Source organism: Melampsora larici-populina, assembly GCF_000204055.1.
Source record: "Melampsora larici-populina 98AG31 unplaced genomic scaffold MELLAscaffold_24, whole genome shotgun sequence".
Classification (NCBI taxonomy): domain Eukaryota; kingdom Fungi; phylum Basidiomycota; class Pucciniomycetes; order Pucciniales; family Melampsoraceae; genus Melampsora; species Melampsora laricis-populina.
The window spans coordinates 422,801-436,654 of record NW_006768788.1 but is presented as its reverse complement, the minus strand read 5'-3'; the positions used below and the strand labels follow the sequence as shown (position 1 = coordinate 436,654).

At 41.9% G+C, this 13,854-nt stretch overlaps 4 protein-coding genes across 4 annotated transcripts; 1 reads left to right on the top strand and 3 right to left on the bottom strand.

Moving 5' to 3' along the window:
* Positions 1 to 1,302: 1,302 nt before the first annotated feature.
* On the bottom strand, positions 1,303 to 2,199 carry MELLADRAFT_107571 (uncharacterized protein; the record flags this gene model as incomplete). Its single annotated transcript, XM_007411196.1, has 2 exons — positions 1,303 to 1,370; positions 1,434 to 2,199. 2 exons carry the CDS (start codon positions 2,197 to 2,199, stop codon positions 1,303 to 1,305), a joined length of 834 nt encoding a protein of 277 aa, XP_007411258.1.
* Positions 2,200 to 8,702: 6,503 nt separating this feature from the next.
* On the bottom strand, positions 8,703 to 9,695 carry MELLADRAFT_88005 (uncharacterized protein; the record flags this gene model as incomplete). The annotated part of the gene is made up of 3 exons (XM_007411195.1): positions 8,703 to 8,750; positions 8,804 to 8,903; positions 8,980 to 9,695. The coding sequence occupies 3 exons, from the start codon at positions 9,693 to 9,695 to the stop codon at positions 8,703 to 8,705; spliced, it is 864 nt and encodes a 287-aa protein (XP_007411257.1).
* Positions 9,696 to 10,736: 1,041 nt separating this feature from the next.
* MELLADRAFT_116809 (uncharacterized protein) lies at positions 10,737 to 11,882 on the bottom strand (the record flags this gene model as incomplete). The annotated part of the gene is made up of 3 exons (XM_007411194.1): positions 10,737 to 10,974; positions 11,037 to 11,136; positions 11,203 to 11,882. The coding sequence occupies 3 exons, from the start codon at positions 11,880 to 11,882 to the stop codon at positions 10,942 to 10,944; spliced, it is 813 nt and encodes a 270-aa protein (XP_007411256.1).
* A 791-nt stretch (positions 11,883 to 12,673) lies between these two features.
* MELLADRAFT_78090 (uncharacterized protein) lies at positions 12,674 to 13,666 on the top strand (the record flags this gene model as incomplete). Its single annotated transcript, XM_007411338.1, has 3 exons — positions 12,674 to 12,812; positions 13,046 to 13,466; positions 13,549 to 13,666. Coding segments are annotated over 3 exons (597 nt in total), but the record flags the coding sequence as incomplete, so codon positions are not given.
* Between the last annotated feature and the right edge of the window lie 188 nt (positions 13,667 to 13,854).

Here is a 13,854-nt window from a genome sequence, read left to right as displayed (position 1 = left end):
AGGATTGAAAGAGAAACGGAGGTTCAGGCATCTTTTTATAGGCTACCAGTTGCGTATCAATCTTGTTTTTCGTTCAAGCTTGTGTGCCTTTGATGTTGCTACCGGCAGTCAGTATAATTTTAAAGATCACATTCCGATCATATGGTGTGATTTAGATTACAATGCCCTGTTGGCCCTGGAAAAAGACTATAAGAATGAAACGGGTTATGAAGATGACCAAGTTCTGGCCTCCGTGCATTGAGTCTGACCACTGGAAGAAGCAATGGTCTATGCCGGCGGCGACGTGATCACATTGGTTGATCGGCCATCAAGAGTCATGCGGGGTCACCCTTACCATTGCACCACCTGCGGTTTTTTGAAAAAGGTTCAGTGTCACTTGGACTGAAAACTAGCTGGATTTTGGCCTTGATTGTCAAGGTGTTATCCGTCCCTCGAGCGACAGAGGTTCCTAAAACGGTACGCTTTGGCCTATCAAATCATGGTTTGTCAAAGTTCCGCAAGGAAGGAGTGCCAGAGCATTTCTGAGGTAGAAAGCAACAAAACCTCTATCGTCCCGTTGCCAACAACACCCACCTCGTGCAGACTTTGTGACTCAGAGGTGCGCATGGTGAACACGTCCGCTTCAACTTAAGCTTGAAGTCATCTGGGCGAGTTACCTCTTGCATACTGATCTCAATTGAGCCTATATTGGCACACGCGCTGCTAGATGAGTTGGATTTTTCTTTCGAAAGTCGCCGAATGACGCGAAAAAAAATCCTCACTATAACATTAGATGTAAGTGATTCCGGCTTTTTTGAGTCTCGAGATCTTCTGAAGCTTCTTGAAGTCCCTCAAGATTTCCTGATTCTCGTGATCTGGCCACCATTTTTACTCGTGTCTGCAGTGATTGCTATGGTCAACACCGCACAGTCCCACAAGAGTAAAGCACTTTATGCTTAATCAACTTGATATTTTATTTCAAAATAGAGTTGGAATATTTAGTTGATTTTTATTTGTTTTTGAATTTTTGGTATGTACGTAAGCAGAAAAGACAGGAAGATCATACAATTTTTGATCAGGACTATAAAGATGCAAGCAAGAAATACGTGTGTTGATGTTGGATCAGACTCGATCGCCGCTGCTTCTGATCGGTAGAGGCGAGGATCACGCCATAAAGACGTAAAGAAACCCTAGTAAACATGCACAAGACCCCACTAGAGTCGTAGGTTGACATTATTTTTGAACATACAACGAAAAGCCGATGGAATACCAAGGTAAGGCTGATGTAGACTGTACAAAGAGTAGGGTTCAGCTTTGATTGATTTACAATTGGTTATGATGAGATACGTTGAAGTTGTCAGTTGTCTTGTCTTCAGATAATTGAAAGGTGTCTATTTCAAAGGGAAGAATCAGATCAGCCCGAGATCATGAGGGAAACTAACTTTGGAACTTACTTTGTGATTGCGGTGCCTTTTGGATCAAGGTTGGTAAAGCAGTTTTGGGTGCATCTTTTGGCTTTTCCGCTTCCGTCTGCGTCGCAGTTGGTACACTAGGTTCACTGGGTTCACTACGTTCGCTGGGTTCACTGGTAGGGTCTCTGTCCATTTCGATCACAGCAGCCCCGAGTGATTCGAAAAGCCTTGCAAATGGATCTTTATATCCGCCCGACATACCAGCGAGTGTTTTTAATCTATCCAATCTTTCGCGCGTGTGGTCCGTGACTTGTTGTGCTCTGAGAGTGGTATGAAAGATTGAAGGTGGGATGATCCTCTTGACTGACTTGACGATCTCGATCCTGGTTGGAATGGAACCACTTCCCCCAATTTGGTTGCCTTCCGATTCACCAAAATCAACCATCATCATCTCAATGTTCATCGTACCGGAATTTCCTGATTCACTTCTGAACGGGTCATCGGATTCGTCTAAATTTGTAGAGATCATCATGAAGCTATGATCATCGTGGTGGCCTCCAAACATATTTTGGAGTTCCGCTAGGCCGTTGTATTCTGATTCGCGTTGGACTTCAAATCCCTCGATCTCAATTCGACCATTGACATGACTGGGTAAACCGTTGCTGAAGGTTGATGATAGATCGCGAGTATTGAGTCGTAAAGGTTTCCTCACTGTATCCGCCCGGTGTGGCTGCACAGCGGCAAAAGTAAGGTTGAAAGTCGAGGATAGAAAGATCACAAGTCTCACAAAGGCGTACATTCGAGCCATGAGGTTGGCAAGTTTAGATGAGAAAAGGTGGCGGTGAATATAATACACTCTGCGAAGAAGTAATCTGACAATGAATTCTACCCTTGGATAAAGCAGATGAGAGGGGATTTAAAAAGATACCACTAGAAAAAAGTGGAAGAAATGAATGTAATGAAAGTCTCGTTGAATTTTTTTATAAATTGGGAGTGAGCGAGGCGATATGTAAACAGTAAATCCCAACGAGGAACTATGGTGACAAAGAGATAGGGATCAAGTTGGGGAACTTTCGATAACGCTTTCAAGTTGTCGATTTTTTTGTAGGGTCAAACTCGTTACCATGACTGACTTCAACATTAATTTTAACTTTGAAACATGTTCAGGTCTGATTGTATCTGGCTCTGACAAAAGTGTCACATCTTCCAAGTGAACAAATTACACTTCCTACCACAAGTTTCAGGATGAGTGAGTAAACCGATTATGAGCTTAGTGTGGACCTCCTGGGCTGATACTTGACGTTTGAAGTATGTAGACAAATCTTTTCTTTCCTCGCACCCGTTCAGACAGTTGAGCTCATGCAGTGCCTCGTGCTTCGTGTTCCTCCTCGCAAGCATTTGCTCAATCATTCTGTACTCCATTTGGCCATCGCACATGTCACTTCCTCGAGCGCCTGCCGCAAAGCCAGGGTTTGGTGATCGCGTCAACATGGTATCGCTTTCATCGAATCCATCAGTCTTGGCTTGCTCCAAAGACTGCGAACACAACTTCGACTGAAAGACCCCTATCCCTCAATACTTGAGCGCAGCATCGCCCAGGCAAAGTCGAGCCACAAAAACTTATTTTCTTACCTGTTACATGCACAATCCGGGCTCGCTTCTGGAGACTTGATTTCCACAGAATTTTGGCCACCGTCATTTGCAACGTATGATATCAGTGGGCGCAATCAGTGGACCGGATCGCAAGCAGGACAAGCTGATAAATTTCCCCACCTACTTAAGTCTAGCAATGACGCAGTTTACGAAGCAGTATATGAAAATGTGGAACTAGTCTTTTCATGGTCATCATGCTCCTTGTACAAGTTATGAGAACACCTTGAATTCACAAGGAAATAGCTACCGATGCTCTGCAATATTTGGTGGTGCTATATATGAGTCAACAATATATGGCCAATCATAACTTATGAGGTGTTTGTGGGATATGTAGATGAACAGCTGACCCCCAAACACGCCAGACTGTGAAACCATCCATATATCCGGAATGAAGATACTTATATGTTAATGTCAAAAATCCCCCCCAAAAAAATGCAGTGAGGTCAAACAAATCAACGATACATTCGAAGTCAAAGCACTCTGAAATATGTGACGTGTGCGGTCCCTGTTTGCGCTGTGTGCACTGTGCCCTGATGGCCTTGCGCGGACCGCGCCGGACCCACTGACACGGCACTTCTCACTCCCTCGTCGATGAATTTTGGCTGAGTGGTCAGTTTGAACTTTGCCGCCAGAAAAACTTCATCGTTCCCGCCCTTTCCCTATTAAGGATGTGGTCGGAGGAAAAGTTAAAGAGGATCAAGATCAAAGGAGTTCCAATGGAATGATGTAGTGATTTTATACCTCCATTTCACAGGATCTGACCCAATCGAAGGTCCCACTCGGTCACATATACGTACACTCTCAAAATCTCACATTGCATCTGGGTGTCCTTCAAAGAAAGTCGCCAATCCCTAATCACTCGACCAAAAATTGACATTGAAAAGTGCGTATGACTAGTACATTGAATTCAGCAAATCTGGACCGATTTTGATCTGAAACCTCGAGCGACTTGGTGGAGAATTTGGAACAAACTTGTCTGAACTTATACCCGCACGTCGAGCCTTGTGAGCCGTTTGCTTCTCTACGCCATCTCAACGGTTGCCTGTGTTGATTTGCCAGCATTCTACTGTATCTTCTGAGCTTTGAACTGCTTAGAAATTCTCAAACAACATCAATTCAGGCTTCACCATTTCTTCGTTCAATTTGTCTCACTTGCATCCTGTGTAAGGTTTATAAAAGAATTGAACGCATATGCTGACCAGAAAGCCCTCTGCAAGTCCATTGTGCAGAACTTTGGTTAGATATGATCTGGAAATGGTGTTCGGAAGCGGTCTGATGAAGCACCACCTGTGACTTTCCAAATAACAGATAAAGTTTATATAGCATCAGTAAGCTGCAGAAGTCCTTGAAAATCAGCTTGTTCCTAGTTGACATGTGTGAAATATTTTTATTTTCCCTTTAAAGTGTCGTAACACTTGTTATATTTTTGAAACTGCAACATATACGCTTGGGGTGATCAAAGGAGGCTACTACACTCTTATCTGTAGAGAGGGTATCAAGCCGAGAACGAGAAAGAGGGCGAGAGCTTTGAAATTTCCTTTTCATGATTGAGTTAACCCGTTGGCAATCTTCACAGCAGCTTTCATCACAAGCATGAAAAGTGGAAACAAGTCCAATGGCCGACGTGTCTATGTCTCTTGGAAAGATGAAGAACTTCTCTCGTACATCTACTAACATCTAGAAACTGAATGGGTTTCCCAATATGATTTCCTCTGTAAAGACTGCGATACATGACGATCGTCTCAGGGTCAATCAGACCGTTTAACTACAGAAAACGTATCTCGGGAAATATCTTATCTCTCTATGTTATGCTTTTCATCATATTTAATGGCAGCTTTAGAGGTGCGCGTTTCATCTGAATTGTCAGAAGGCCTGGAATCGACATGGACAACCACCTAGAGCGCGTTTGTGGCAGAAATCTCTGATAAGAGTGTACATACGGGAAATTTCAAAACGAAAAAATCAAATAAGAGGCATTTTCAATTTCATAGAATGCATTTGATGATCAGGATTTTCTCAAGAAAACATGCCCGTTAAGTCAAATGGCCAATTTTTACACGTTCAATGTGGAAAATTATCAAGCGGAATATAATCTTTGGAAAACGATTGTTATATTTCAACTATATTAACGAGAGTGACTTTTTAACGGTGAGTCCAAAAGATACTGATATCATTGAAAAGTATTATCTAAAAGAAAAAAAAATTACTGATATTGACAACATATGAGACGTTCGAAAGATGTATGACCAGACGAAGGTAGAGCCTATTCAATTAAAATTTCACAAAGAGAGTCTCAGAAACTGATGTCTTCAGGATAAGATTCTTCGACGACGATCTGCGAAAATATTGAAAAATTGTAGAAAGATTCAGTGAAGAACTAAAAGGCGGGAGCAAGAGAAAATACTGACCTCGACTAATTCAAATGGTTCTGGGACCTCGACTAACTCAAAAAGTTGCGGACGCTCGGCTCCCTCAAATGGTTCTGAGACCTCGACAAAGACAAACGGTCGTGAGATATCTCTGAGTGGTGATCCGTGGACAGTCTGAAGGAATGACGAGTCTTGTTCCGAGACAGGTGGCGGTAAGTTTTCCAAGGAAGGTTGAGTGGCGAGAGGATCTGATGAGCAAGTCACTTGGGGAGAGATTTCCTGGAGTGGGATGAGAGATTCCTTTGTAGAGCGAGATACATCGATCCAGGGGAAGAATATCATACTGCAAGCGTAGAGGAGGCAGAGGATAGGGAAGGAGAAGAGCGAAAAGGTGAAGGAGGATACGAGGACTTTTATGACTGTGGTCTCTGGATGAAGCTGAAGACGTCCGATCTTCGACAAGGAGAGATGAAATACGAAGACCGTCGTGAAATATAACAAAAAGGCTCTGATAGTCTGGAGAAAGCTAGACATCTTGAAGTATGGATGGGAAATCATTCGGAATCAGAGAGGGGTGATACGCTAGATATGAAGTGGAGAAGATCTAGATAGCGTGAAGGACTGTTGAGAGGAAAAGAAGTCGGTGGCAGGGATGAAGACGGGAGCTTTCGAATACGAAGACTATTATATTCCTTACGATCAGCAGGAGTCCACCTCTTAAAGCATCAGCACGGAATACACCAGTCATTTTCGATTGCTGATATTGCGTAACTTAAATGCAAGATGAAATGCAGACACATTTTGTGTGATCAGTGCCAGCTGAAAAGCTCTCTTCAAATGCAAGAGAATGGGATCGATTAGGTTGGGACATCATTTTGTTCAGGACTTTTGGTTGAATACCTGTCCGACCCCACTTGAAATGCTTCAGTAAAGAGAGTCAAAATGCAATCACTGATCATGAAAATCACATCACAACAACGAAGCCAAACATTTCAATGTACGTAATTAGCGTAGAAAGAGAGAAAAGCAAAAAATACAAGATATCTGTGTTCTGATTGTGCCAATCCACTCCAGGAATTTTGCAAATTCAAACCCTCTAATTTCGGAAGGCCTCAAACGCATTTACCTTATAGGAACTTAGGTGATGGCTTCAATACCAGGTTAACTTTTACAATTCCTCCCCTGACTATCAAACATTTCACTACATAGATATCCGAAGTGACGGTAAGACAAGTTGATACGTGGTGTAATTTCTAACGGAAGTAATTTGTATCGTTTGTATCTCTCCCGCGACCCAAAGATACTTCAGGTTCGTTACCTGGAAAGCTGTTTAGCTTTTCGGAGGTCCAACAGGTTTGCATTGCTTTGAAAAAACCTCTTCGATGTAGATTAGTTTCATGAGACTCGATATGTGTATGATTCGGTCTCTTCTGATCTAATCACGGGAAAAACGTGTGCAAAAGTGGGATATCTTTTGTGCTTTCAAATGTACGGATTTTCTGGGCGTTAAGTAGAAGATTTCAAAGACGACATGAATTCATCTTATTCGATCTGCTCAACATAGCATGGTAATGCTCTGGTCATAGATTGAGGTTTATATAAATTTCTTACATTTTGCCAATATTAGCACAGGAGACAGCGGCAAAAAGGAATATCGAACATTTGTTCAAGGTACCACTGTTTCGCACACTGACTCCACCTCGAACCCATCAGAGGCACTCTCGTCGACAACAACTGGCAAAGAAGTTGATGCCCCGGTATCTCTTTTACTCGGCTCTTCCTGTTTTTGTGTCCCATAACGAGCTGTTCCGTCGCGGTTGAGTAAGCTGGATGACTATTTACAAGAAATGATAGACAAGTTACTATTTGAATGTGAGAATCCATCAAGCTTTCAGCAAAAGAAAACTTACTGGGTCTTTGCGACAACTCGACACCCTCTGATCAAACTTCTTGGCTGTAGCAATCTGAGATTGTTTTTCGAGAACAATCTGGTAGGCTTTCAAGTCCTCGATGCGAGCTTGCAATTTGGTTCGAGCAGAAACCGAGAATTCGCGTAGGTTTTCTGAGATTGTTTGACGTGTTTTCCCGCCCATGGGTGAAAATCGCGATTCACGGGCTCTACTTAGATTATGAGTGAGAGGTTCACGTGGCATTATGATTCTTTTTGTGGTGTGGAAAGCGTGCAGATTTGTATGAAGTGAATTGGGATAGTGGGAGTTATTGAGTGGATGGATCACCTTGAATGTATTGATACGATCTGAGAGGCTTGTCTAATATTTCATATATATACCATATCTCCGAGCTGAGGTTGGTAGAGGGAAAGCTGAGGTGCATTTCGCGTCAGTTTTGCTTAAATTTGAACACTTGAGCTCACGGTACAAGTTAGATACAGAAGCGCGACTCCCACAGGGAGTTCAGCGCGACCAGAAAAGCAACATCGAGTTCACGAGTCATGATTTTCAAAACCAAGGTTTTTCTCTTCTCAAGTAAGCATACAGGAGGGCAGGGAAATGAAAAGCTTAGAGTAAACTCACCTCGGTTCTTGATCGCTTTGATTGCTTTCCGAAATCTGTTAAGCGAACGAGGCTACATTCGCATAAAGCACTCAAGAAGGGGCTGATTACACACCTCCGTTCCCTTTGTTCCTTCCGGTGTTCTGGCTTTATATCGTCGAGTGCGGTAGATGCGGCTTGCATGAAGGAGAGAAAATGCACATTCCTTCTTGACGCCCAGCTCCTACTCAAACGTGGAAAGTATCTATTAGTCGGATGATTTTCTACATCCTGATCATGTGGTACTCAGCCTCAGATGTTTCTTCTGAAAAACATCAATGATGTACATATGGTCCAGATGACGAGCGTCCGAATTCAACGCAGGCTGGGATAAAACTCAACTCAAGAGGCTCAAAGGGCTTGGTTGAATGTATCTGGTTCAGAGGTCGCGTCTCTCAGAACAGGTTTAGGAGAACAGCTCCTGAATTACCTCACTAATCATGTTTAAGGGTATCTGACTAGTGATTGGAAGAAAGACTGCTTCAAGCTGAGAGTACATCTCAATCTTTGGACAGCTCAACATCATATACAACAAAAACTCCAACGAATATTCTAATCCTTGGATATTCCAATACAATAATAATCTCCCTCGACACAAATAATTATCACTTTTTCTTGCAATGAAGTTATTGACGAAGAAACATCTTTATAAATTACTTCATTAGATTCCCACACCTATCTTTTTCTTTCGGTTTTCATCTATCTTGCTTATTTTTATTGTCAATTTTTTTGTGGCTCTAGGCTCTGATCCTGGAATACAAAAAACAGGTATGGATATTCTTCAACTTTGATGGAAATGTATCACATTGAGCTCTTATATAATTGAAGTATGACTCACTCTGAGAATGAGACTTAAGCGCTGAGATCCACCCACAAACTTCCCTGAAAACTCATCAAGGTGTGGAAATGCATGACAAAGTCGATATCGCACTGAGTCTCTAGAAAAGATTATCATAAAATGAAACTTTGATCAGGATGAGGAAAACTTGAAAAAGTAAGAATCTCGACACATACCGGTGAAGATAAACGCTTCCAGGCTCAAGAAGGATCTTGTAGGCCACATCTTTACCCTTTTCATCCGCCAAAAGGTGCATCACCTTTGGACCACCAAGACCAAGAGAGAGCGAGATGGGTCCTGAATCGCAAGGATTATCAAGGTGAGGTGCGATTTGACCATTCGGTCCGAGGTGCAAGATATGACCGACGATTGATGAAGGACGAGGCCTTAGAGCGAGTAGACGATCGAGGAGGGGTCGAATGAGTGGGTCTGAAAATTGATCGAGTCCATAGATCTCTTGTAATCGATAATCAGACAAGACCATACCAGGTTCACCGGGCTCAAAATCGTATGATTCCGCAGGCTTAAATCCAGGAGCCGATTTGGTTTTTGCCGGAATTTCCCTTGGCTTTGTCTTAGAACTATCCGGAGGTTTGTTTGAATCAAGAATAGATAGCAAGAATTTCGCCCAGATGGATTGTTCCTCAACATTGAATACATTCCGATAAAGCTCGAAATCCAGTGGATTGTGAGCCGTCTGAAGAGCTGCAGGACCACGAACAATGAAAGGGCAAGACTCGTCCGCAAGAGTAAAAGGACGAAGTGGACTAGGCAAGTGAGTGGAAGCCATAGCGAAAGACCGCGACGAGCCGAATGAGATCCACGAGCTCGAAGGAGGGACAAGACGCGAGGAAAAGATGCCCTTGTAAGCTAAATAAACAGTCTTAGCCATGTATGAAGAAATTCGAACTGAAATGATGATGCACTTGGATCGGAGAATCGGAGAACAATATGGGATGAAGAAGACAAGAAGTTCATTTGCGCGCGTCTTAAATATCTTTCCCAACATCATCAACGGAGTCAATTTTCCGCATTACAATACAGTGTATTGTAGTCCAAAGTGGCCCAAAGTGACTCAGAGAGCGGGTGGGAGTGGAGAGGAGTGGAGGCCAAAGGAGGATACTTATCACGATAAGGCTGCAGAGTTGACTTTTACTGCACTTCACGCTCACTATTCCAGCCGTGGATTTTTTGAGAGTAACCCCACTGTACAGTGTAAGCAAGTGGAGGCCATGGAAACGACCGATGAACTTTCTCTTGATCCACAAGACCACAAGCAAACCGTGACGGATTCCACAAGCTACTTCATAGAGTACATACAGACCAAGCGTCTTGTCATCATGAGGGTAATGAAATCACTTCTCCCACATCTTTGTAAATTCTACATAAGACACTTTTTCTAAAGCTTTGTAACTTGATTCTCGAAGACATCCTACACAAAAAAATCAAATAAACCAAATGTTGAAAGCCGGCTTCTAGACTTAGAATCTTATAGCATCCATGAACAAGATTTGATGAACCCTTACATCACCTGTCCAGGTCATTCCACTGCAAAATTGGTGCCAAGCTTTGGGGATTGATAGATGATAACGGCAGGGTTCCGTGACATGGGAGGACACTCAACCCCACCGTGGGTGTCGTGGGCAAGCTGCAAAAGGTGGTTTGATAAGAAGCTGAAGATACATACTCTGTTACAAGATTACGGATGATAGGTGTCGAGCGAAGACTCAGCTTCTTCTTTGCTAACCCTGATTACGATCGCTACTTTGTTAGCTTCTAAGTAATACGTCTCCTATTTGTTCTCATGCTGCACACCCACACTGCAGTTCCAGGAATTACATTGAGTGATAGCAAACCATCTTGAGAATTTGTTTTACCATTCTATCACCTAAAGTCTTCAAATGCCACTTCAGGGAAATCATCTCAATCCTCATTTTTATGATCTTATAGTCTATTTCTGTGTCTATATATCCCAGATCTAGGTCTGCTACCTCTAATTACATCGTACGACTTATTACAAACATATACAAAGAGATCCTCCTCTAATGAAACATGAATAGATTGATATCATCAAAAAGAGTTCTTTTTCTAATACTATGTATGGCCAATGTGCTCGATTGTAGAATGATCGTTCATCCTCAGTTGATTGTATCATGATCCGTTTTTACATCCTAAAAGAGTCATGATGATGAGTACCATGATATTTGGGAAACCAAAGAGAAAGCCAACGTACTCTGAGGATCAAGCTAAGTCTTTGTGTTCCGCCTACATTCCTACCTTGAAATTCATCTATCTCTGGTATAGCATGCGGAAGTGAATATCTGATCGAATTCCTAAAGAAGGCCAAAAAAGGGTTTTAGTGAATGTGTAAGAGTGATGGATAAGAGTCTATGACTAACCGTTGAAGATAAACACTTCCAGGAGGAAGCAAGATCTTATAAACCGGTTCTTTATCCTCTTCATTCCCAAACAAATGCATCACTCTTTCGCCACCTAAACTTAAGCCTAAGATCGTAGGACCAGATGCGATAGGGTTATCAACATGTCGATCGATCCGACCGGTTTCACTTAAATGTAAAATATGTGCCATTAAATTAGATTGATGATTTGTAGTAGGAAACAAATTAATTAATTTTTTTAAAGAATCTATCGAAATCGAATTCAAATCACGAATCTCATGTTCTCTAAAATCTTTAATAACTGTATCAAAATGACCATCTTGAAAATCATATTGATCAACCTTTTCAAATCCTTCTTGGTTTAGAATCTTAGATTTCGTTTTAGATTTCTTGTTTCTACGTTTTGGATATTGTCGATTTAAAATTAAAAGTAAAGATTCGATCCATTGAACTTGTTCTTCTTGGTTTATCAAATTTGGATAAAATTCAAAGTCTAATGGATTATGATCTCTTGATGATTGAAAGTTAGATTTGTTATGAATGATGTAAGGACAATTCTCATCTTTTAATGTATAGAATGCTTTAGTTGAAATCGATCTTGATCCAGAGAATGTGGGTTGTTTGAGACAGTGCCAGGGATTAGATCGAAGTTGGTTTGTTAATCGATTGATGATTATCATCGGTGGGTCGGCCGTTCAAAGAAACTCTCCAGTCGATCGACTTTTGTTTTGTCCCAAGTGCAGTTTGAACTTGCTTTAGCCCGAGCCCTGACTGCTTAAAACACCCTCGAAACCTAATCATCCCCATCCTGAATCCCATTCCATCACGATTCACATCTGTATCATTTTCTCAACCCTTTCTCACCTTCCTGCGTTTTCCCCACCAAGACAAGAGCAGTTTGACAAATCAGTATATTTTGGACTCAAGCAGACAAAATGATGACAGACTGATTTGATAAACTGTAGGGATCTGGTCAACTTAAGCTCCAGAGGTCTTGATAAAATGGCTATAGTGTGCAAGTTATGTGTACATACATGGTCTCATTTGGTGCCACACTAAAGATGAGCTTCAACATGGCTTCGAATGTGGATTCGACTTTACAAAATGTTTCCATTCATGGAAATTTAGAAGCGCATATATCGAGGGGTATAGCCATTAGTTAAATTTCCCAGTCTGGTGACGTTGCTTGTAAGGGAAGGCTTTCTGGTTTGAATATGAACGAGTGGGTGTGGGAAGCTGATCAGTCGGTCTTGTACATTTCAAATTTCTCAGTTGATCACGAGACCGGTACACCTCACTACATACACACGGTACCAGTGTTGGATATAAAGTGGTCATTCCTTTTCCAAACCTCCCCTTACCCCGCGTCCGAGTCAACCTGGAACTTCAAACCCCGAGCATAAGAGAACAATAAATACCACCTTCACGTGTTTCCTGATTCATATCATCTCATCACCATCAATTAGCATTTGATAAATACCAAATAACCTTCATCAAGTTCTTCAAAACAGATTTGATCATTCTTTCTTCTTGAACCGCGTTTCAAGTCACCATGTCTTCTTCCAAATGGTCAGGAACATTGAAAAGTAAAAGAAAAGCTGATCTTCAGGGTTAGTCCCATCACTTCCGATTGGAATGATTCAATTTCCTTCTAGTTCAATTCTTCATCTCTTTGTTTACATATGATGAAGACTTGATCATCATGTAGCATTATGTAGAACTGTATAGGCGATCTCTTTCTCTTACATGACGCGCATATATCCATCTCTTTCTTCATCACATCTTTTCACTCCGAGTTTACCACCACTTACACATCTTTTGATTTTCTTTTATGACATCTTAGATATCTGTAGACAGTTGAACATCGAATTCAGAACCGATGCACTCAAAGCTGACCTCGAACAGAACATTCAAATCACTTTTCAACAAAAACCTCATTTACAATCTGATCCTAGATTTGAAGAATTAATCACTTCATCTGTCAATGCTAACACACTTAATGGTACTCGTAACACTTCGCCCGATTCAACAGCACCACGAGCTAGTAGTAGACGTTCTGTCACTAGTAAAGCTAAACCAGCCTCTCGAACTTCAGAAGATCAAGACCAAGATGATGATCTAGATGATGAACCACCAAAAAACAATTCTAAGGCGGCTGCCCGTAGTTTACCTCGACGAAAGAGTTTGGTGGATGGCTTACGTGATAGCTTGCCTTCGAGTGATCGGATCACTAAGGCAGTCGGGGAAGCTGAGAAACAAGTCGAGTTGAGTGATTTCACGCGACGCGTTCGATTCTGACGCGTTCTTCAGCTGATTCCTTTTTCTTCTTGAATAATCTCTCTTTAGACACGCGATTCATCATGCTTCTAGTACACTTGGTTCCTCACAAGTCACTAGACGGATCAAACAGGCTAGTGGACAAGCCATCAATAAGGTGGAAGTTGTGAGCACGCAAGTAGCCGAGTTAGCTCTGGATGGCGTACAAGGCACTCAATACGTAAGTCTTACTTCGCCATCAGCAAGTAAAGTATCGACCTTTTGTTTATTGATACTATTCTACGTTCTATTCTTTCAGGCCCTTTCATCTCCTTGGAATATTTGGAGCCTCCAGATCTTTGCTGAGTTATCATACGTGTACTACTCATTAGTTCC